General features: G+C 42.0%; 1 protein-coding gene across 1 annotated transcript in view; it reads left to right on the forward strand.

Moving 5' to 3' along the window:
• The first annotated feature begins 11,514 nt into the window (after positions 1-11,514).
• SLC4A5 (solute carrier family 4 member 5) overlaps positions 11,515-23,424 on the forward strand; it is a 90,416-nt gene continuing 78,506 nt past the window's right edge. Inside the window, exons 1-2 of the mRNA XM_040623308.1 lie at positions 11,515-12,150; positions 18,567-18,758. Coding sequence (XP_040479242.1) covers positions 12,072-12,150; positions 18,567-18,758 — 271 coding nt within the window. The 5' untranslated portion in view covers positions 11,515-12,071. The remainder of the gene's footprint in view (positions 12,151-18,566; positions 18,759-23,424) is intronic.

The following is a 23,424-nucleotide window of genomic DNA, read 5'->3' on the forward strand; positions in this document are numbered from 1 at the left end:
CGTTTAGTCCAATCAGCTCTACGTATGCTCTTTCATTAATTCATCAGCATTGGGATCTGAGGAGGATACTTCTTTACAATCTTTCCCTCTATGCTTGGAATCATATGAGAAATAATAAGGTACAGAAGTCCCATAGGTAGAAGTCAAAATAACTTTGTAACAGGTAAAGCTGATTGGAGAATTTGGTTTAGAATGTACAACCACAATCAGGTTTCCTAATTTTTTCCCCCAGAATTAAGCTTGTCTACCCAACCCTGGAGGACTCCCTACCTGCCCTGGAAGTTTGCTGTGAAGAGAGGAGGAGAGGAGCACAGCTTGGACTTTCTCTGAAGCAGGCAGTTCTCAGACGGATCTGAGCCATGGCACGTGCCCATTTTATTCTCCCAAATGTGCCAGTTGTCTGAGTCACTCATCCTCCTCTAAGTGAAAGTGAGTGAGGAGGTGGGGAGGTAAGTGAAGAGTACTCTTTCAGACTTTGGAAAGGACAGAAGCTACTGCTTTACAGGGAAGGGTAAAGGGCTTAGAGGGAGAGGGATGAGTTTCCCCCAACAAGGTACCATTTAAGTGCAAACTCTACTTCAAGAAAACTGGACTCCAGAGAGGTGAAGTGATTACCTTAAGACTGCACAGTTCTGGGGACAGAATGAGGTTCTTCAGACTTCTTTTTTTTTTTTTTTTTAAGATTTTTATTTATTTATTTGACAGAGATAGAGACAGCCAGCGAGAGAGGGAACACAAGCAGGGGGAGCGGGAGAGGAAGAAGCAGGCTCATAGCGGAGGAGCCCGACATGGGGCTCGATCCCAGAACGCCGGGATCACGCCCTGAGCCGAAGGCAGGCGCTTAACCGCTGTGCCACCCAGGCGCCCCGGTTCTTCAGACTTCTAATGCCATGACTTTCCATTTCACACTTGACATCCCAGCAGGTCAGCTTCATCTGGGGTCATTGGCCTAAGAGTCAGTAACAAGAATCTCCTACTCTCTCATTCAGGGGGTCTTCTTGCCCCTTCCCCCATCACCACTACTGTCTACGCCACCTCCTTTACTCCTCATCACCTCCAGCTATGCCTCATCGCCTCCATCCTTACCTCCACCGCCTCCACTGATGCCTCTACGACGTCTGTGTATGCCCAGCTACCATATCGCCACTGCTACCGTTCCCCCTGCCACTTCTCCCTCTACCGTTGCCACCGTCATTACCACTAGCCCCCTTTTGGTTGGCAGGCAGCCAGCACAGACCATTTGGGTGGAGAAACAGAGGTGAACTAGAAGGCTACTCACATGGCTCTGGTCCTGAGAAGTTTTCAGGGTCTTTAAGATCAAATATCTCTTCAGCTCCTGATGTCCCCTAATTCCTTCAAAAAGATCATCTTGGAGTGTTTTGAGAAGACTGTGATAGAGATACATAAGCATAAGTACACGTTTATATAGACCTCCCTTTTTAAAAAGATTCATTTATTTACTTTAGAGATAGCACATGAGTGAGGGGGGATAAGGCAGAGGGGGAGGGAGAGGGACAAGCAGACTCCGAGCTGAGTGCAAAGCCCCAGGTGGGGCTCAATCCCAGGACCCTAAGATCACGCCCTGAGCCGAAATCAAGAGTCGGATGCTCAACTGGCTGAGCCACCCAGGAGCCCCTATATAAACTCTTTGACCACAAATACAAACTGCCACAATTTCTAAGCCATGGCCTAATCTGACAGTTGCAGATTTAGGCACCTGCAGTGTGGTCAGATTCATTACTGGCATCTCAGTGGTCCTCAAAGCTCTAACGACCTAAGGGTTGAAGATATTCAAGTGAGCTGTAATTTGGGGTGCCAGGCAGCTGGGGTCCTCCAGTACACAATACCAAACCCAGGCCTCTGCAGGCTCCTGGAAGTGCTGCCACCCATCTGTAAAATGCGTGACCCTGGGGTGGGGGGTGGTCCTGATCACCTGTAAGGTCTCTTCCTGCTCTAACATCCCTCCAAGACAGAATCCAAAAAGGACTTAGGATGGAAATCATGTAGGGAGATAAACAAGCATTTAAAAACCAAGGCTGAGACACAACCCTGCCATAAGAAGGTAACTAAGTGAAAATCCAAGAAGAAATTCAGAGCAAAGCAGTCTGCCTATAATTATGGCCAGCTCTGTTCAGACCCTGCTCTACCCTGGTATGTCAGCCGAGCAGGCATCGGTCCCTTGCCCTGCAGGAGTGTCCCTTCCCCCACCCTGGTCACATGGCTGGCCTCCACTGAGCCCCACAAGTCAATCTCCAATGCCCCAAATACTGTTCAGCCTGGAAATCACAGAGCGTCCTTCTTGCCACCTAACAGCACCAGAGCAAGTGACTCTGGCCTTCCTGAGATTGGATCCTGGTTTCCAGTGCTAAGAGCGTGAAGGTAAGTTTGCAGCTTGGAGTTTCAGAGATAGTAGACAAAACTATACAGATAAGGAAAAATGTGCTTGACAATGCAAACACAGTATTTGAGAGTGAGCTTCATGCGCACTGAGAAGGAGAATACCATGAAAGCTGAATAAATCCTCCAAATGAGCATTGGATATTTGCCTTTTCTTTAAAAAAATTATACTGTTATCGTCACCCTGGTGTCTTGAGTTCACTGGTTTGGGGCATAAAACCTCACACCAAATTAACCGAAATGGCATGAAACGCACTCTCTCTGACACTCTGGCAAGTTAGTTCATTTTTGTTCTCATCTGATGGAACTGAGAATCTTTTTCTCCTAGGAAATGCAAATTTCTTTTGTCTTTGACAAATTCACAAGACTGGCTGAAATTTTTATGGGAAGTAAGCAAGAACCCTGAGACTCCCTTCTTTCCCCGAAAACTATGGGAAAATAGATTCCATCTGTTGATATAACTTCTCAGGATAGAAACGAAATAATGGCTAGCCTCCTTTCATTACACATTTCTGTTGTTAGGTTTGGATACTGCACCTGGTTTTGTTACTGGTGGTTTGCTAGGGGATGTTTTGTTTGCTTGTTTTCTCTTCCTCTTCTGGGGCATGCATGGGCCCAGAGACAATGAATAAGCTCTCAGTTGGGAGGGTGGCCCTTCTGTAGTTTCTAAGTTTAGTCTTTAAAACCCAGCAGGACCCTGTGTCATTTTTGTCAGGTCAGCTCACAAAGCCATCCCAGATGAGCTCTCCGGGAGGTCCTTTTTTGAAATACTTTGAGCTCTCAGAGAAGTTCACTGGATTCGACATTGAGCTGGTCCCTGGTCTTAGGTATAATGTCAGATGGCTTAAAAGATGGGATGGGAAGAAAGGCTCCCAAAAGCCTGACCAGTGCATGTGACACAATGCAATCTTTTTTCTAGTTCGTTTTCCCCCTGGACATATGGATGTCCAGTCTTAAGGATTTATTCCCATTTATTTTGCCCTTCCTCCCTAGTAAACTATTTTGTTCTGTTTGTTTGCATTGTCTAGAGCAAGTATCTGAAACAAAGTGGATTTGTTGGACTGACCTGATGTGCCTCTGGGGGCTTGGGGAGGGGGCAGTGTTAAATGGCCCACGATTCAATCACCAGGGTTATGATAGTCAAAATGCGCTGTATGCACATCAGGTTGGCTGTATCAGCCCCTCCTTGCTGCAGTGGACATGAAGGCGGCTTGGGTAGGGACCCTGTGTGTCTGTTCCCTGGTGTAGCACTCTGGTGCTTAGCCTTACAGGCTTAGGGCATTGATTTTGTCAGTAGGGTTTGTACTCTCAGGGATCCACCATGGGATTCCAGGCTGGTGGCAGGGTAGTAAAGTGGAATGGGTCCCTTAAGTGACTCAGGACAGAAGAGAATTTGGTCTGATCCCTCATAGTAGAGCCATACTCACCCCCAGGGTCTAAAGATGGGAGAATAATGATAAGGGAATGAAGCCGTGGAAGGGCTGGTGTAGGAAAAACTGCTGTTACAAGTTCTTTCATTTGTAGCATGCCCGGGGCTGGTGTGTTGCTAACAAATTCCTCTGGCAACATATTGTGGTGGATGGTTGTACCTGTTAATATTCTTGGATGCAAATAACTCAAATCAACTAAAGCTAGCTAAAGAGAAAAGAGGAGTTCATTATAAGGATATTGGGAGGTCTTGGAGATGGGAATTCAGCTAGACCTCAGGAAGGGCCTAGAACTCAGAAGTCGATGGCTTCTTCCAGACTTCTCTGTCTCTTATGTCTTCACGTCTTTCTTTCCTCTTCTACCCCCCTACCTCCCTTCATTTTCTCCCTCCCTTTCTCTTTTCCCTGCCTTCCTTTCTTCCTTGGGTTGGGGAATCAGAGAGAATCCAATTTCAATCTTAGCTCTGCCTGTGACACAGGAAAAATGTCTTAATTCTCTGAATATTCATTTCCTCATCTATAAAATGGGGGTGAAAATTATGCACCTCACTGAATTTTAATCAGGATTAATTGAGATTATGAAAGCAAGACATCTGACATTCAGTTAATGTACATTATACAGAATGGTGGAGATAGAAATTCTGTTTCAAGAGATAGGTCATTTTTGCAAATTTTTGTCATCAGCCGTGCAGCTGCTGATAATCTAACCATTTTGCATATGGTAGCGCTCTTCTTGAGTTGTTGCAAACGAATGGATTCCGTTGAAGATGCTCTGGGGCAGCCTGGGTTTTTTTCCTACTTCTGCATCCTCCTGGAAGGGAGCTTCTCCCGAGTTGTGAGGAGGTAGGACCCAGCACAGAGGAGTGGGGAAAGGAATGGTCTGAACTAGTGCAGAACTGGGAGGTATGCTTCTACCTGAATATGAACCACATTACATCTCTGTGCTTCTATAGTTCCATAAAGTTTTCATCTGTTTACCTCTGTTCGTCATTTTGCATTCACTTGTGTTTGGTTTCCAATCCGAAAATCCATAGTACTTGAAATATGAAAGAATATGTTTTTAAAACATGCTGGAAAATTCTATTTCATTTGTATTAGTCAGGCCCATTCAGAATTAACTGACTCAGGGAGTTACAGTGTTACCAGTACTCTGTTTCTCTACTTTTCTTGGATGCTTCCCTCCCTGTGGCAAGCAACATAGTAGCATCCAAGCTTATCAGCTTCACCAGCCAGAGCCAGAGCCAGAGCCAGAGCAGGCAGGTTTTGGATGGATCAAGTGGAGAAGTCTTAGGAAAAATTCGGAGTGGCCCAGCTTTGGGCGTGGGATCAGCACGGAACCAATCTCTGTGATGGGGAAATGGGGAGTGTTTGATGGGCCAGGCTGGGTCACATGGCCTTTGCTGGTTGTGGCTGGGGAGAGATGGTCTCTGGAGGTGGTTCTATATGGGAAAAGAGGATCTGTTATTCAGCTTTTCTTTCCTCATGCTACGAGGGTCGAGGAAAATATCAACTCTCAAAAAATCACCAACCAATTGGAGCTACTAGTGTGTCCTTGCTAAGCTTACCAGTTCACAATGCCCGGTTTGAACGCAAAGATGTGATATTGTTATGTATGTGAAACTCATGTGAATTAAACTCTGTGTATGGTGATTCAGTTTAACAGAAAATATAAATTGAAGTTATTTCCTTAAAACAGCGGTTCTCAATGTGTGGTCCCTGGATTAGCAGCTTCAGGATCAAGTGAAATCTTGTTGGAAATGCAAACTCTCAGTCTACACCTCAGATCGACAGAATCGGTAACTCTGGAGTGGAGCCCAGAAATCTAGGTTTTAACCAGCCCTCCAGATGATTCTGACACAGGCTTACGTCTGAGAACTCCTGTGAACCATTTTCTTAAAGGTTCTTTGTTTTGCAGTTTTCCTGAATATGTAAACATGATTCACTTTGAATGAACGAATTTGAAATTAACCATGGATTTTCAGGGGGATACAATTATCACATGAAGTGGGAGTATACGTGTCATAGTAAATTATTTGCCTTAAAATGTTTAAAATAAAAATAATGTATAACCATAATTAAAAATCAAGTAACACATGTAAGAGCTTATAATAAAAAACAAGAAAACTCCATTCCAGCTTTCTAAACACTCCACTGTTCCATCTCCTAAAGATGATCACCTGAAATTCTTTTAGCTTTTTCTGTTGGCTACCTACACCCCTCTAATAATATATACATATTATTTTTATATATGTATCTCCTGCTATTTAACAGAGTTGGATATTAGCCACCTACAGTAAGTAATTATCTTATACCACACCCATCTCTTCTTCATTCTCCCAATGTAGATATATCATCATTGTTTTTATTAATTCAAAAATCAGTGTTTATACTCTTATGACCGTGTACCATAATCATTTTATTTCTTGTAACTTCAATTTTTTCCTAGTACTTCTAATTGCCTTTCTTTGCATTTTCTGTCTTTGTCACTGTCTTGAATTGTTCCACATTCTCAAGAAGTGTATCAGATCTCTGGCATTTCATCTTTTCCTTGGGTGGCTCCTTCTGAAATGTCATTTTTAGCTCTACTGAGGAGGGACTAGGGCTGCAGCGCAGCTGCCAGCTAGGGACCTCCCTTCGTTATTCTTCAGCTTGGAGCCCTCTCCTGGATCCCGTTGTCTTCCCCTTCTTGGCTCATTGTGGTAACAGACTTAACTTTGTAGGAAGTTGTAAGCGAGAAGTAAAATGGTTTCTTGCATGGCTGAAGATGTCTTCTACCCTCGCTCTTGCCTGGTCGTTTGGCTGAGTGGAGAATGCTAGGTTGGAAATCATTCTCCCTCAGAATTTTGGATGAAGTGCTCCATCATCTTCTGTTATCCAAGTTGCTGATGAGAAATCAGATAGTCTGATTTTTATTCATTTGTAGGTGACCTGTTCCTGTTTCTTTCACTCTAGAAGTTTTTAGGATTTTTTTCTTCACATTTATTTAGTGTTCTAAAATTTCACAATGACATATCAAAGTGTGAGGATTTTTCCCACCAGTCATTCTTTGTGCAGGGTACTCAGCCCATTTTATTTGAGACTGTTATGTCATAGTGGTGGGGAGTTCTCTTATTTCTTTTAAAAAAACTCATTTAAAATTTTGTAATAATAAAATATTTCAAATTTGTAAATGTCTATCACTGTCCAGAATTAACAGATATTAACATTTTATCATATTTGCTTCATTTCCATCTCTATCTATCCAAAATATCAAAGATACAGCTAAAACATCAGCATTAAACTTTATCTTTCCCCAGAAGTAACCTGAAGTCAGTGTGTCTCACTCCTCTGGGTGATTTTCTGCTATTGCAGAAAACAATAAAATTTAAAACAATGTTTTTAAGTTTTATATAAATAATGTCATTTTGTTTATGTATCTTTACAACTTGCTTTTTTTACTTCTTACGTTTTTGAGATTTATACATGTCAATACACAGAAATCTAGTTCATTTGTTTGAACTCCCCATAGTATTCCATTATGTATCAGTTAGGAAGGTCTTTGTTTTTACATTTTTATTATTATTGCTTTTTAAGTAGGCTCCACGCCCAGTGTGTAGCTCAACACAGGACTTGAATTCATGACCCCAAGATCAAGACCTGAGTTGAGATCAAGAGTTGAATGCTTAACTGACTGAGCCACCCAGGCACCCCTGGGCAGGTCTTTAGCTAAAAGTAACATAAACCTTGGCTAGCAATTTAAATATGAAAAGTAGATTTCTTTTCATATAACAGGAAGCCCAGAGATAAGCAGTCTGGAGCTCAGTGACATTATCAGGAACCGAGATTTGTTCTAGCCTTCTGTTTTGTCCTCAGCCCGAGCCTTTGCTCTTCAGACCTGTCACATCATTGTTGCAAGAGGGCTGCTTCATCTAGAAGTCTCATGTCCAAGGTCTGTGCAGAAAAATAGGGAGGGTAATTGGCCAAATGTGCATTCCAGAGGGGTCTGTCACTTTTTATTAGGGAAATAAAAGCTTCCCTGGAAGTCCTACCCAATGGACTTTCATTTAAATCTCACTGGCTTGATAGGGTTACATGACTAGTCCTAAGATTGGTTACTGGTCAAAGGCCATATGATTATCATAAATAATTTAGACAGATCACAATTCATGCTTGGAGTTGGGGAAGGTGTCTACAGCAATGAAGGACCCTGTGTTTCTACCTGAACAGAATAGGCAAGACAAGGAGGGAATGGGTGTTGGAAAGTGTAGCAGACACTGTTACATGACCACTCAGTGCCCATTCCCCTTGTTTTCCTTACTAACAGAACCCAATCTTATTTGCCCAGTAAATATGGTCCCAGAGTCTTTTGTCCTATGACCCAGGTATGGTTTTGAGTAACAGAAAAGTGAACTATAGTATTTAAACAAGTGGTTTAACTGTTCTCCATAATGGGAAACCCAAGTGTGGGCTGTCCAGTGCTGTAGAATGACTCAGTGAAGACATTAAGGATTCAGGATCCTTCCTCCCCTTGTATCCACAGTTAGCATGTGGCCTCCATTTCCATGATGGCAAGATGGCTGCTGCACTTCCGGGCATCATGTCTATGCTTCAGATACAGAGATGAAATAGTTTCCCAGATAAAATACAGTCTGCCCAGTTAAATTTGAATTTCGTATAAACGATGAGTAATCTTTTTGGTATAAGTATGTCCCAAATGTTGGATGGGACATAGTTATACTAAAAAGTATTAATTGGGTATATAAAACTCAGATTTAACTGGGGAAACTCTATTTTATTTGCTAAATCTGGCAACCTTATCCAGGAAGGAAGAAGGAACAATGGAGGAACTTTCTTCCTCAGAGGCCTCATCCAGGAAAGGAATCTTATCCTAGGTTCTTTCTCCTATATCTCTTTAGAGATTGCTGAAGGGCAATTGGGGGAAGTGATTGTTTTTAGTCAGCCTCATTGCTGCCCTGAATAAAATCAGAACAGGAAGGGGGATGGACATCAGGCAGGTAGCTAGCAGTGTCCTCTACAAGTGTCTTACAACCCTCCTCCCCCTGACAATCCTCATCTCTCCCGATAGTTACATCCAATGTAGAAATTAAAAGTATTTAATAACCCATATGGCATTGACACTGACCAATTAGAATGGACACCTGAACACCAGCCACAAACAACAACATACGCATAATACTGCACATTGGTGGAATACCAGCCCTGCTTATATCACAGTTTTTGGTTAAGTTAGTATTCATTTTTATGTATTATGACTATGTAAATATTGGTCACATTTGAGTTACATAATGTTCAATGATCACCTTTCCTTTCCATGACTCTTTATTCTTGAAAGAATCTTGGTATCCTCTCAAAACAGTGAAACACATCCAGATAATTGATGAGTTTCAGGTTTTCTTGGAGAACCCATGCAGAGCCTGATCTAAGATGCACCCACTGCTCTCTGGACTGCTACACAGCTTCTTCCCAGGGCCTGCTGTAACAATCTTCTGTGGTGAATCCCATTTTCTAGATGCTATATTCCTTTCTTGGATGTACTTCTATCTTGCTGGAGTTCTTCCTTCAACTACTTCCTGAAAAAAGTGCATACATGGTAAAATTTTAAGACATTTCTTGTCCCCAAAATGCCCTTTTTCTACCCTCACATTTGATATTTTGGTTTGGACTGTAAATCTTGGTTGGAAATAAATTTTTCTCACTTTCGGAGGCATAACTCCATTGTCTTATAGCTTCCCTTGTGTCCAATGCCAGTTCTCACATCTGATTCTTTGTAGGTGACTGATTTTCTTCTTCTAGAAAGTTTTTAGGGTCTTCTCTTTATATGTGGTATTCTAACACTTTGTAATGATGTCACTTGGAGTGGATTTTGTTTTAAATTCATTTTTGTGAGCTCTCAGCAAGTTCTTTCCACCAGGAAATTCAAATGCTGGTTTGGGAAATATTCTCAGGTCCTAAATAATTTCCCCTCCATTATTTTTTCTGATCTCTCTTTGAGAACTTCTGTTGCTTTGATGTTAGACCCCTGGATTGGTCCTCTGATTTCCTTGTTTTTTTCCTACTATTTAAAGAAATTTTTTGTATTTGTGCTTTATTATCTCAAGTATTTTTTCAACTTTATGTTCCAACTCTTTTACTGAAATTTTTCTTCTGATATGTCTTTAATTTCCAAAAGTTCTTTCTTATTCTTTAAAAGTTCCAGGTTTATAGCATTCTAGTTTTCTTTTTGTCATGGATACAAGGTCTTTTCTAGTCTACTTGAAGATGTGAATTACCTGCTTTTTAAATCGTTCTCTGGCTGCCTGTATTGCTCCTGTTCCCTTGAACTTCCTCTCTTCTTGTTTGTTTTGGTCTCTTTCTGGTGATTCTTGGCTGGCCATCATTTTGGAGTGGAGCTGTCAAAGAACTTTTTGACAGTCTGGACTTATGGAATGATAGACTCATGCTGGGCAATTGGGTGGAGCCCTCACCATTTGTTAGAGGTCCCCAAAATGTCAGGATCTGTAAGTCCTCCAATTTCCCACCTGGAGTGTGTAACCTTCATTAGAGTTCTAGGAATCAAGTAGGCAGAGGGCTGAGTGGCTTACTGCCTTCGCTTAAATCCTCTCCCCACCTCTCCCTCAATGAAATGACTCCTTCTTGCCCTTAGTTATCCAGAGGTCTTCTGGCTTAACCCCTCCATATTCTAGAGGGGGGCTCATGCTAAGAGCCTGGAGCCTGAGAGAGAGATATCTGAGGGTTTAATTGACCCCTTATGAAGATTTTCAACCAACTTTCCTGCTTTTAGTTCTACCCTGTATTCTGGTCTTTAGATGCATCTACTGCCTCCAATTTCCTTTTTTTTTTTCCTACTTTTCAAGAGCATTTTGTATCACTTAGAGACTATCTAATCCTTGAAGGTTCAGATAAAACATTTTTTTAAAACTGTCTGCTCCTGGTGTTTATTTTTCTTTTCACTATAGGAAAAAAATCAGACAAAACAAAAATAGAAAAAAATGATGATCCTTTTGTACCTATAATCCAGGTTCAATAATTATACATGGTATATGGGAAAGGCTGTTTGTAATGATTTTCCCAGAAACATTTCAGTTAATGGTTATTGGTTAATTGAGGTTTTCTAATTCTTTTAAAGTCAACTTTGATCACTTCTGTTATTTTTCTAATAAAATATCCATTTATCAGCCTCATGGCTAAGAGCTTTAATTCCAGAAACAGATTGCCTGGGTTTGAATCTCTGTTCCTTCATTTGGGCAGTCATTTAAGCTCTTGTGCCTCAGTTTCCTCATCTGTAAAATGGAAATAATAATGTTACTTATCTCATAAGGTTGTTGAGAAGACGCAATTAAGTCATTCATGCAGAGCATTTAAAATAGTTCCTGGCACATTGAAATGGTAATTATTATTATTATCAGAGTTAAAATGTATTGGCATGAAGTTTTCATGGCATTCTTTTTTAATTTTTAAATTCTTCACTATATTTTTAGTTATGTCTCTTTTTCATTCCTAATATTGTTTACTCATGAATATTCCTTTTTCTTCTTGGTTAGTTTTGCATAGTTTGCCTATTTTAATAATCTTTCAAATAATTTTCTTTGGATTTATTAACCATCTATTCTTGTTTCTATTTCATTATTTTTTGGTTTTCTATTTTTTATTTACATTTTTCTACTTTCTTTGGGTTTTCTTTTTTTTTTTCCCTAGGTTCTTTAGTTGAATGCTTATCACATTTATTTTCCTCCCTCCTCTACTTCCTTCCCTGTTTCCTCTAAATATGTTGCATCCCATAAGTTTCAACATTTAGTGGTTGTAATTGTTGAGTTCTAAATATTTAATAATTTCCATTGTGGTTTCCTTTTAAATCCATGAGTAGAAATTACTTTTAGTTTCTAAAGTTATATATATGTGTGTGTGTATTACATATATATATATATGTAAGAATATCTTACATCTTCCACACACACACACATTCTTGCTGTAGAAGTATGATACAGATTCTTTGAAATTTACTAAGGCTTTCCTGTGACCTAGATATGTGCTTTCTATAAATGTTCTATTTGTACTTGAAAAAGAGATCTGTTCTCTATTTGTTAGAGTTAGTTATTTGAGCTTCTTCAATTTGTTTTATATTCTTTTGCCTTAGTTTTTTCATCTGCTTTAGGGTGTCCTACTATGGGTGTGGATCTGGCCATTTCTCCTTGAATCCTACCTTTTTGTGTTGTATGTATTTTGAGGCTGTGTTCATTTTTTATAGTTATGAAGGTGGAAGAAGAGAAGGCTGGGGTAGGGAAGCTGGACCCCGCTAACTACAGGAGAAGATGTCAGGATCAGGAAGGTAAGGTCATTTTGAGAACTTGATGCAAATCCTAGGGGTGTCTGCCAATTTCTTAAATATCCTTATAACATACCTCCAGTGGGGAAATCTAGAGAGCTGGTCCCTTTCCCTGATCCACGCATGGTGTCTTCTCTGGATCCAATGGGACCAGGCTTCACAGTATCTTAAAGAGACCACATAGTTGGGCCAAAGACAGGAAACTAGTGCTTTGTTTCTATGAATTAGGGCATAGCATCCCCAACACAAAATTCAACTTACCTAATTTTATAAGATCTGCAAACCATACAAGATGCCACCATTATATAGATTCTAAAAATGACAGCTCCGTTAAAACTAGTGCAAGAGGATATTGAATGGGGGTATCTCTTGCTCCAAAATCGCTGATGCAGAAGACCTAAATTCCTACACTCTACAGAGAAGCAACCACAGGACTTATGAAGAGGCAACCAGACAGGCTACTGTCCTGCCACTGCCCCAGCCCCACTTGGAGGAAACACTAATCTCACTGCCCAGCTGGATGTTTGCTGAGCTGCAGAATGTGTAGAGCCATTTTGGGGCTGTCAATGGAGAAGAATGCCGTTGAGGAGTTTCTAGGAGAACTTGGCATTGTCCTGAGTCAAACTGCAAGATGTTCACAGTGAGTGGAGAGGTCCCGCAGAACGAAGGAGGAGGCTTGGGAGAGGGCTAGCCATTCTCCACAGTTCACTAGCTACTCAGCCACACTCTGATGATCATGATGGGAGCGAGGAAGAAAAGGGACAAGTTAGATCCAGGGCAGAAAGTAACATATTTTCCTGATACCTATATCCCCTGATTTCTTTAATAAGCATATTCTTCATGTGTATAGCCCTTACAATTTTCTGATGATGTTCCCATATACCATCCCATTATATCTTCTCAAAAACCTTGCCCAGACAGTAGAGAAGGGATTTTATTCCCACATTATAGGTGAGGACACTGAGTCCTTGAGAGGCAGATGTTCATGGCCATAGAGCAAGTGAAGAACAAGCCAGGGAGCATCCCGGGCAGGTGACTCTTGGCAGAGGTCTTTCTGATATATCAGCTGCCTCTCATTTCTGTTCCTGGCCTCAGTGGTGGAGAATAGGAACTCATTTGCTAAGCCTTTAGATTAAAACTACTTACCTCTTACTGGTGTCCATGGCATACTCGAATAACAGCTTGCTTAAGAAATGGTAGACTTGTGGGGCGCCTGGGTGGTGCAGTCATTAAGCGTCTGCCTTCGGCTCAGGGCGTGATCCCAAGGCATGTTCTGGGATCGAGCCCCACATCAAGCTTCTCCACTGGGAGCCTGCTTCTTCCTCTCCCACTCCTCCTGCTTGTGTTCCCTCTCTCGCTGGCTGTCTCTCTCTGTCAGATAAATAAATAAAATAAAATCTTAAAAAAAAAAGAAATGGTAGACTCGAGCAAGGGAAGTCACACCATACTGGAGGGAGAGGAGGGAAGGAAGGAGGAGCACCCAACATTCTGATATTGGTCCACTAGAAAGCAAGGCTGTACTTCATAAAAATCTCCACCTCACCTTCCTGGTTACAGCCAAGAAAGACTGGAGGTTCCGAAGAGTGAGCAGTGAGGTAAGCTCAGGTGAGCTGGGCTCTAAAGAGATTTGGACACTGACATCCAGCTAAACTCACTTTCCCATGCCTAGGAATGACTCATCGAGTCTTTTCACCAGAGTAGACACTCAACATATCTCTAAAAGGCTTAGGTAGATATGCTTCTCCAAGGTTCAGCTGATGTAGTTTCTGTGTGATATCTACAGTCAATGAATGCCCAGACATTAGCAGCTGCATTTCAGAAGTTTGAGCCAAGAGGCAGACCTCCCCTCAAGGAAAATAAAATCAAGTTAATGTAGATCTTGACGTAAGAACACAGAGTCTAATTTCCCATTCTGCAGCAGCTTTCAACTCTCAGTTGCCGTCCTTGGGCTTTAAAAAGATGTAGTCCCCCCTTATCTGTGATTTCACTCTCTTCAGTTTCAGTTACCCGTATTCAACCATGGTTTGGAAGCAAATAGATTCTCTTTCGGACACATCATCAGAAGGTTAGTAGCAGCCCAACACTATGTCATAGTGCCTGTGTCATTTATCTTACTTCATCTCGTCATGTAAGCATTTTATTATCTTGCATCTTCACAAGAAGAAAGGTGAATACAGCACAATAGGATATCTTGAGAGAGATAGAGAGAGACCTCATTCACCTAACTTTTATTATAAAATATTATTACAATTATTCTATTTTATTATTTAGTATTGTTAATCTCTTACTATGCCTAATTTATACATTAAACTTGATCATAGGTATGTATGTGTAGGAAAAAGCATGGTATATATAGGGTTCAGTGCTATCTGCAGTTTTAGGCATCCACTAGGGAACTTGGAGCATATCCCCTGTGGAAAGGGGGAATTACTGTAGTTACAATAATATTTTTTGTCCAGCCTGCTCTTTGGAAAATTGTCACCATGGAATTCCAGACTCAAACTTATCCTAAACTAGTGGTTGTCAAACATTTTTGCTGCAGTTCACATAAGCAGAGAAAAAGATCTTCCCACTCATTTACCCCACCCATTCTCATTTCTCTGCAGAAAGAAGAAAAAAAAGAAAAGACAACAAAGTGTAAAGGCCCAAAAGAGGAAAGTAGCTTTAGTATTCAGGAAGGGGAGGGATGAATAGGTGAAGCACAGGGAATTTTTAGGCTGGTGAAACTATTCTGTATGATACTATAATGGTAGATGCATGTCATTATGCATTTGTCAAAACCCATTAAACTATACAACACTAAGAGTGAAACAATGTAAACAATAGACTATAGCTAATCATAATATATCAATTTTGGTTGGTTAATTGTAACAAATGTACCACACTAATGCAAATTGTTAATAATAGGGTAATCTATTCATACCAATAAATGCCTACATTAAGAAAAAAGAAGGAGGGGTTCCTGGGTGGCTCAGTCGTTAAGCGTCTGCCTTCGGCTCAGGGCATGATCCTGGCATTCTGGGATCGAGCCCCACATCAGGCTCCTCCGCTGGGAGCCTGCTTCTTCCTCTCCCACTCCCCCTGCTTGTGTTCCCTCTCTTGCTGGCTGTCTCTCTCCCTGTCAAATAAATAAATAAAATCTTAAAAAAAAAAAGAAAAGAAAAAAGAAGGAGCCCAAGTAAACAACCTAACTTTACACCTCAGAGAACTAGAAAAAGAAGAACAAACTAAGCCCAAAGTTAGTAGAGGGAGGAGATAACAAAGATATGAGAAGAAATAAGTAAAATAGAGACTAAAAAGACAATAGAAAAGATCAATGAAACTAAGAACTATTTTTTGAAAAGACAAACAAAATAGACAAATCTTTAGCTAGACTTACCAAGGGGGAAAAAAAAGAGAAGACTCAAATAAATAAAATTAGAAATGAAAGAAAGGACATTACAACTGAAAGCACACAAATACAAAAGACCAAAAGAGACTCCTGTGAAAAGTTATATGTGAACAATTTGGACAACTTAGAAGAAATGGATGAATTCCTAAAGATACAACTTACTAAAACTAAGTAGTGAAGAAACAGAAATCCTGAACAGACAAATTACTAGTAAGGAGATTGAATCAGCAATGAAAAACCCCCCAACAAACAAAAGTTCAGGAACAGAGGACTTAATTGGCTAATTCTACCAAACATTTATATAAGAATTAATACCAATCCTTCTCAAACTCTTTCAAAAGATAGAAGAGAAGGGAACACTTTCAAATTCATTTTATGACACTAACATTACCCAGATATCAAAAACAGACTAGGACACTACAGGGAAAAAAAAATTTTGTGCCAATATCTCTGGTGACAAAGGTGCAAAAATCCTCAACAAAATATTGGGAAACCAAATTCAACAATACATTAAAAGGGTCTTGCACCATGATCAAGTAGGATTTATTTCAGGAGTGCAAGGATGGTTCAACACCTGCAAATCAATCAATGTGATATACCCCCATTAACAAAATGAAGGATAAAGATCATGTGGTCATCCCAATAGATGCAGAAAATGTATTTGACAAAATTCAACATGTATTCATTATCAAAAATATCAACAAACTGAGTATAGAGGGAATGTACCTCAACATAACAAAGGCCATATATGACAAGCTCACAGCTAACATAGTCAACAATGAAAAGCTGAGAGCTTTTCCTCTAAAACCAGGAATAAGATCAGGATGCCCACTCTCACCACTTTTATTCAGAATTGTACTGGAAGTCCTAGCCAGAGCAATTAGTCAAGAAAAAGAAATAAAAGGCATTCAAATTAGAAAGGCAGAAGTAAAACCGTTTCTATTTGCAGATGACACATTATATATGGAAAACCCTAAAGACTCCACCAAAAAATCATTAGAACTAATAAACAAATTCAGTAAAGTTGCAGGATACAAAATCAATATACAAAAATCAATACAAAAAGTACATTTCTATATACTAATATTGAAGTTTCAGGAGAAATTGAGAAAAAAATTCTATTTATAATTGCTACAAAAAGAATAAAATACATAGGAATGAATAAACTTAACAAAGGAGGTGAGAGACTTATACGCTGAAAACTATAAGACATTGATGAAAGAAACTGAAGACACAAATAAATAGAAAGATATTCCATGCTCACGGATTGGATGAATTAATATTTTTAAAGTGTCCATGCTACCCAAAGCAATCTACAGATTCAATGCAATCCCTATCAAAATTGCAATGGTGTTTTTCACAGAAATAGAACAAATAATTCTAAAATTTGTATGGAACCATGAAGAACCCTGAATAACCAAAGTGATCTTGCAAAAGAACAAAGCTGGAGGCATCACGCTTCCTGATTCAAAAGATATTACAAAGTTATACTAATCAATACAGTATAGTACTGGCATAAAAACAGACACATAGTGCAATGGAAAAGAATAGAGAGCCCAGATATATAGCCACACTTTTAAGTTCAATTAATTTATGATGAAGGAACCAAGAATATACAGTGGGGGAAAGGATAGTCTCCCTGATGAGAAAACTAGACAACCACATGCATAAGAATTAAATTGGACCACTATCTTACATCTTACACCATACACACACACACACACACACACACACACACACACACACCTCAAAATGGATAGAAGACTGATGTAACACCTGAAACAACAAAATGCCAAGAAGAAAACACAGAGGGTTAGCTCCTTGGCAGTCTCGGCAATGACAGAGAAAGACAAATACTGTATGATCTTATTTGTATGTGGAATCTAAAGAACCAAACTCATAGAAACAGAGAATAGATCAGTGGTTTCAGAGACAGGAGTTTGGGGGTGGGCAAAAGGGGTGAAAGTAGTCAAAGGTACAAACTTCCAGTTATAAGATAAATAAGTTCTGGGGATAGAGTGTACAGCATGGTAAGTATAGTTAGCAATCTGTATTGTATATTTGAAAGTTGTCAAGAGAATAGATTCTAAAAGTTCTCATTGCAAGAAAAAAGTGCAGCTGTGTGGGGTGATGGATATTAACTAGACTTCTTGTGGTGATCATTTTGCAACATACACATCTATCAAGTTAGTATGTTGCACACCTTGCACGAGTGCAGTGTTATATGTCAATTCTACCTCAATTAAAAAAAAATAAGAGAAACTGTTTGTGGAGTGGGGGTCTGAGGGTGGGTAGGATGGAAGTCTAGCTTCCTATGTGCTATCTGCTCAATTCTGTAAATATAAAACTAAATCTATTGATTGTTTTAAAAACTTTTGACCAATTCAAGCCAACATATGTAACACTGATAGCAGAATGTCCATCCTGAGAGCTGGAAAAATTCAGCGACTTTTGTGTGCAAAGGCCCCCGGAAGCGTCACAGAGCAGCCAGGCTTCTTAGTGGAATTTGAAATTAAGGTTCTTGGTGATTCTAGTTCTTGAAAATGCTAGTATACAAAACCAGCTTTGAGAAATCCTTAGTCACTCACTTTTCTCGTAAATATTCTATGTAGTCTTTGGTTATGAGTAAAAGCAGCCCTCAGTGGAAATACATACAGCTTTCCCAAAGAGGGGGGTTGGCATTTTGGACTAAATCTGTGACTCACTGAGGGACTATATCCCAGGCCATGTGTCATAAGCGTTACGTGGTTACTGATGTTCTGGACAAGCAAGAACAGAGTGATGGGAGTTCTGCTCATTCCAATTGAGTTCTAACTACAGCACTAAGGGTATCGTTTCCAGCAACTGCTGGGTTGTTCAGAAATGGAATTCTGTCAAACCCAAGACTCGGGGCAGTGGCCCTGGCCAGGAATCCCATGTCTTCCATTTTGCTTTGGTGGCCCTAGCTCTTTGTAATTGCAGGACATTAGGGAGAAACGCCCATTTTCAGTAATCCTTGCCCCACCCCCCTTTTTTGCTGTGCCCACAGATTGCCGTTCCATCCACATTGGGCTTTCAGTCCCCAGTTACCCTCAAAGGAAAAGAGACCAGCAGGGACGTCTTCCGGGCCTGCAAAAGGTCTGCTGGGGCCTCCAGCCGGACAAGCCGCAGCAGGAACTGACTGGCGCGGGCAACAGGGGAAGCAGCCGGGACAGCAATGTGGATCATGTCAGCAGGACCCGTGAGTTCTTGGGGGGCGCATCTGGGGGGAGCCATCTGCTGGGGAGCCCAGATGCGGCGACATCCTCTGGAGACTCAGTGATGTCCCACTGGGGTCAGGGGTCTCAGCACCCCCTGCTCTGCTGCCCCTGCAGACCAACCTCCTTGCCCAGGGACACCTTTAGTCAGGCTGAGCCCCGTCTCTCTCTCTAGTGACTTTGAGACTTCCGCTCTGATCCATTCCAACTTGATTTCATGGTTTAATTCTTTTCCTCATTTCCAAATTCCTAGGGGCCACACAGCCATTGCCCTAACCACAGACTTGACTGTTTGGCAGGAGGCATTGTGCTCAGTTAAACTGAATTTCACATCACATTACCTCCACCCTCTTTCCTCACCGGAGCTTGAAGGCATGGTACAGAATTGTCTAGGCACCTGCATGGTAGCTTGCAGACCCCTGGGAAGCTCTCTCCCAGGCCAGCAAATCCCCTGAGGCCTTCTGCTGTTGCTGCAGAAATCAGTTCTGGGCTGATTAAAAATCAATCTTTCATTCCTTCCTGTGGAAAGAAAAGTCTTAATCTTAAGAAAAGTGAAAAGACTGGAATCCTTAGAGCCCAGCTGTGACATTTTATTCTTTTGAGACTTCACTGTTTCTAGGGACATGATTTCACCCCAGCATATCCTAAATCTGCACAATAAATGGTATTTCATGGTCTCTATTATATATTTCCACTGTCTTGAGCAAGGCAAAATTAGTTATTTTACCATCTAAACCTTCAAAGGAATATCAGAGGCAGTAACAGTGTCTCAGTGTCCCTGTAGGAAGAGATCTGACATACATGCTCCCAAAGGCCAACCTTGCAGCTGCCCTGAACAACTGCTCTCCTTGGCACCAAGTCCACCAAGGCCTGTGGCTTTTTCAGAGTAAACGTGTCTATATGGGAGATGGGTTAATGGAAGTCCCTTGGAGCTTTCTAGCATAAGAGATGAGCGCTGATGAAACCACGCATGCGCACATGGACCAGCTCAGGGGTAGGAACATCAGAGACCCAGAGGCAAGCAACCTGTTGGGAAGACCTTCTTTTTTTTTTTTTTTTTTTTTTAAAGATTTTATTTATTTATTCGACAGAGATAGAGACAGCCAGCGAGAGAGGGAACACAAGCAGGGGGAGTGGGAGAGGAAGAAGCAGGCTCATAGTGGAGGAGCCTGATGTGGGGCTCGATCCCACAACGCCAGGATCACGCCCTGAGCCGAAGGCAGACGCTTAACCGCTGTGCCACCCAGGCGCCCCGGGAAGACCTTCTGCTCCCCATGTTGGATCTGGATGCCTCACCTTCCCCTTCTGGGGCATTCACCTGTAAACCCCCCCACACACACATATAGGGATGAGATGCCCTTTTAAAATTGAGTTTGCTGAGTCCCTCCTGAGGCAGGCAAGAAATAAATAATATGGTGGGTGTGTGGTAGGCGCTTAATAGATGTTAGTTCAACTAATACACATTAACCCAATTTAAGAGCAAGGATCCCAAGTCTTTTTCCTCTACAAGTGGATATTGGTTTGGCTGTCCTTATTGGTACCAAGGGCTTATGAGATCCTTCTGGTGGGAGGGGTGTGAAAAATTATTAAGGTCTTCTTCTACTTGCCCGGTATTAACTCTGGGGTTGCTAAAACCACCCCAAGATGAGCAGTAAAGGAGAGAAAGGCTGTTATCCAGCCAGGCATTTCAGCCTCATATTGAGCTTCATCCCAGGGCCTTAGGATCAAGGATATATTTCATTTGGTCTTCTGTTGTCATTTCTGATGAGGAAGGAGCACGGGTTGAGACAGAACACATACTTGTCTCTAAAGCGTCTCCTCCAGAATAGTTCCTGAAACAGGCTATTTCCAACATAGGTGCAAAGACAGTCGAGGTTCTTTTAGAGTTTGAAGCTTTAAAATGGGGTAGCTACCTTCCCTTTGTGTACCTTACAAATTTGTGTCTTGGAAGAATACAACTTGGAGAGAGACAGGAGAAAGGAAGACAAAAAAGGAGAAAGAATGAGGATCGTTCCAGACTTTATATGCCCCCTTTGGGCTGGGGGGGGGCAGGCAGGAAAGCAAATTAAAACATATTTCCCAAAAGAAGCATGTATTTTCTCTCTCTTCTTGTCCTTTGACACTTTAAAACCTGGATCTCCTGGAGTTATCAACATATACAGCATTCCCTCCCTAGCCATGAGGGCTGTTCTAAACACAAACAAAAAATCCTATTAGAAAAGAATCCTGAGTTAGTGACCTTAAGACCTTGAGGGGAAAATGGGGTTGAGAGTCCAAGTTTGCAAGTGAACCAAGGAAAGTGCTAATACTGGATAGTTTTCATACACCATACGTTAGCCAGGTTTACTGTGTTCCTGGAGAATTAGCTGAAGTGGTCTCCCTGGCTTCATCCTGGGGGAGGTCCACGTCTTTGCCGAAATTGCTGTGTATTCCCAGGGCTGCCAATCTCAGTGTCACCCTGGCTCCAAGTCCCTCCCTGTCATCTCCCTGTGTTTCACCTCCTATACCTGTCCTCTGCCTTCACCTCCAGGCCAGCTCAGGCATGGAGTTCATACCTTCTTTGGTTTCTCCAGAATTGGTCACATATGGCATACTTGTGAGGGGCAGGCTTTGCCAGAGTTTCAGAACCAAGTTTAATGTCGCAGAGATACACAATTTTTAAAATGAGATACTAGACATCCCTGTTCTTAAAAATCCTCTGGCCACTGGAAATTTCCCACTGGGCATTCTCCTCTGCAGTTCCAGCCTCCCACCATATTCTGGGGGGACTCCTGCCCAGCCCCTGTCCCCTCCCAAATCCCCTTACATCTCCTTGCTTTCAGCGCTGAGCCCCCTCCTCACACACACACACCCAGTCCCCTCACTTTTCAGTCACAACAATTTCTCTTTCCGCCCCTCCTTGGCTCAGGGCCCATTTTCGCATAGCTGAGGCCACATAATGAGTGGACCTAAACACAGAGACCGTCTCCTCTAAGTCTAGCCCTTCGAAGACCTGAAAGAGGCTTGCCGCTTCCTTCTCCCCCTTCCCCCTCCCCATGGGCCTCTGCAGGCCATGTCAGGATTCCCTGTGTGACTCGGGGCCCGCACATCCCTGATGGCCTAGGCAGGAGACGCAGCAACTGTCTGTTTTGATTTTAAATCACAATTTCTTCACTTTACTGCATTTATTGTCACTAAAACAAAACATGTGAATTGAAGACTATTGGTAACATCTCACACACCTTACACGATAAATAATGGCTATGGTACAATCAATTGCCTCTTACTATTTTGTCTCCCCAGAACTGTTAGAACCTCCTCCCGCAGGGCTCCAGCGAGAGGAGTGTCACTGTTCTCTTTTCTCTGGGGAGTCTCCTGCAAATGCTCCAAGTCTGATTTCCTGTTGAGGTTGATGCCCTTCCCAGGGAAGGCTGAGGGAACCTCTTATTTGAATCTGGGTGAGTCTCCGGCTTGCCCAGCACACCAAGATCTTCCAGCCTTGGTTCCACCCACGGGCCTGTAAGGGAGCCAGCAGTGCCCTTGCCAGGCTCCGCCCATCCTCTGGCGCAGCTCCGCCCTCCACCAGGGCCAGGGCCAGGGCCAGGGTTTCTTTGCCTTGACCTTACTTCTTTTCTTGCTTTTGGCCTGCTCTGCCATTGCTTTTCTCCCCTCATTTACTAATTCCCCATTCTTTCTTATCCTAACTGTTCTTACTACAGTGACTCAACGTCCTTTATAACTCTTACACTTGGGGTTCTTGAGAAGGTACATAGAAGAAAATTTCCATACCCTAGAATTTCATATAAGGGGCACTCATGATTAAGAAGGTAATTTGATCACAAGTATCCGAAACCTATCTGAGCTGGCTTGGGCAAGGAGGGAATGTGTGTGTGTGTGTGTGTGTGTGTGTGTGTGTGTGTTGATATCATAAGACCAAAGAAGCCTCTCACGGTCCCAAAGCAGAATAAACAGCCAGGCTCAGCAAGTGGACACAGCACCTCTCAATCCCCTCTCCAGGATGGATGGCCTCTTCCTCTGCCTCTCCTGTGGTTCTGCTCCATTCCCCTCCATCTGTAACCTTTTCTGCATCTTCTGTGCCCTTGTCTTCCAGTTTACATGCTCTCTCTCTTCCGGAGACCATCAGGAAAGACCCCAGCTATCTTAGAGACCCAATTCAAAGTTTCCAGGCTTGGGTCAGATGATCAGTGAACTGTTCGTGGTCTGATTACCTGTAGCCAAGGGGCACAGGTCCTACATTCCACCAACATAGCTACCAGAGGGTCATCATTTTGGGGAGGGGTATGGGCTGGGCTGAAATCTCTAAATCCCTGTAAACACTTAACGGGGGCAGATTCTCTTCATCTTCTCTCAGAGAGTACATTTGGAGTTTTAGGAGAGCTTCCTAGAAAAAGAACTTTACTGTCCATGAAATTAGGACTTGGAGCCTTCACATCGCCTCTCGAGACCCTCTTCATACAATTTCAAGAATGGCTTTAGAACTCTAGGTCAGTCTCCCACTCCCCAGTATTCAGTGGCCTTGAGCTATCCAAAGTCCCCACCCAGCTCCACCCCCAGCAGCATTCCCTTGTCCTTGGCTCCTTTCTTGCCAAGCCTAATCCCAGCTGATACACTCAGTGTTAATCAGTGAAATTCATTCACCCAGCAAATATT

The sequence above is a fragment of the Ursus maritimus genome, unplaced genomic scaffold (assembly GCF_017311325.1).
Source record: "Ursus maritimus isolate PB19 unplaced genomic scaffold, ASM1731132v1 scaffold_6, whole genome shotgun sequence".
NCBI classification, from domain to species: domain Eukaryota; kingdom Metazoa; phylum Chordata; class Mammalia; order Carnivora; family Ursidae; genus Ursus; species Ursus maritimus.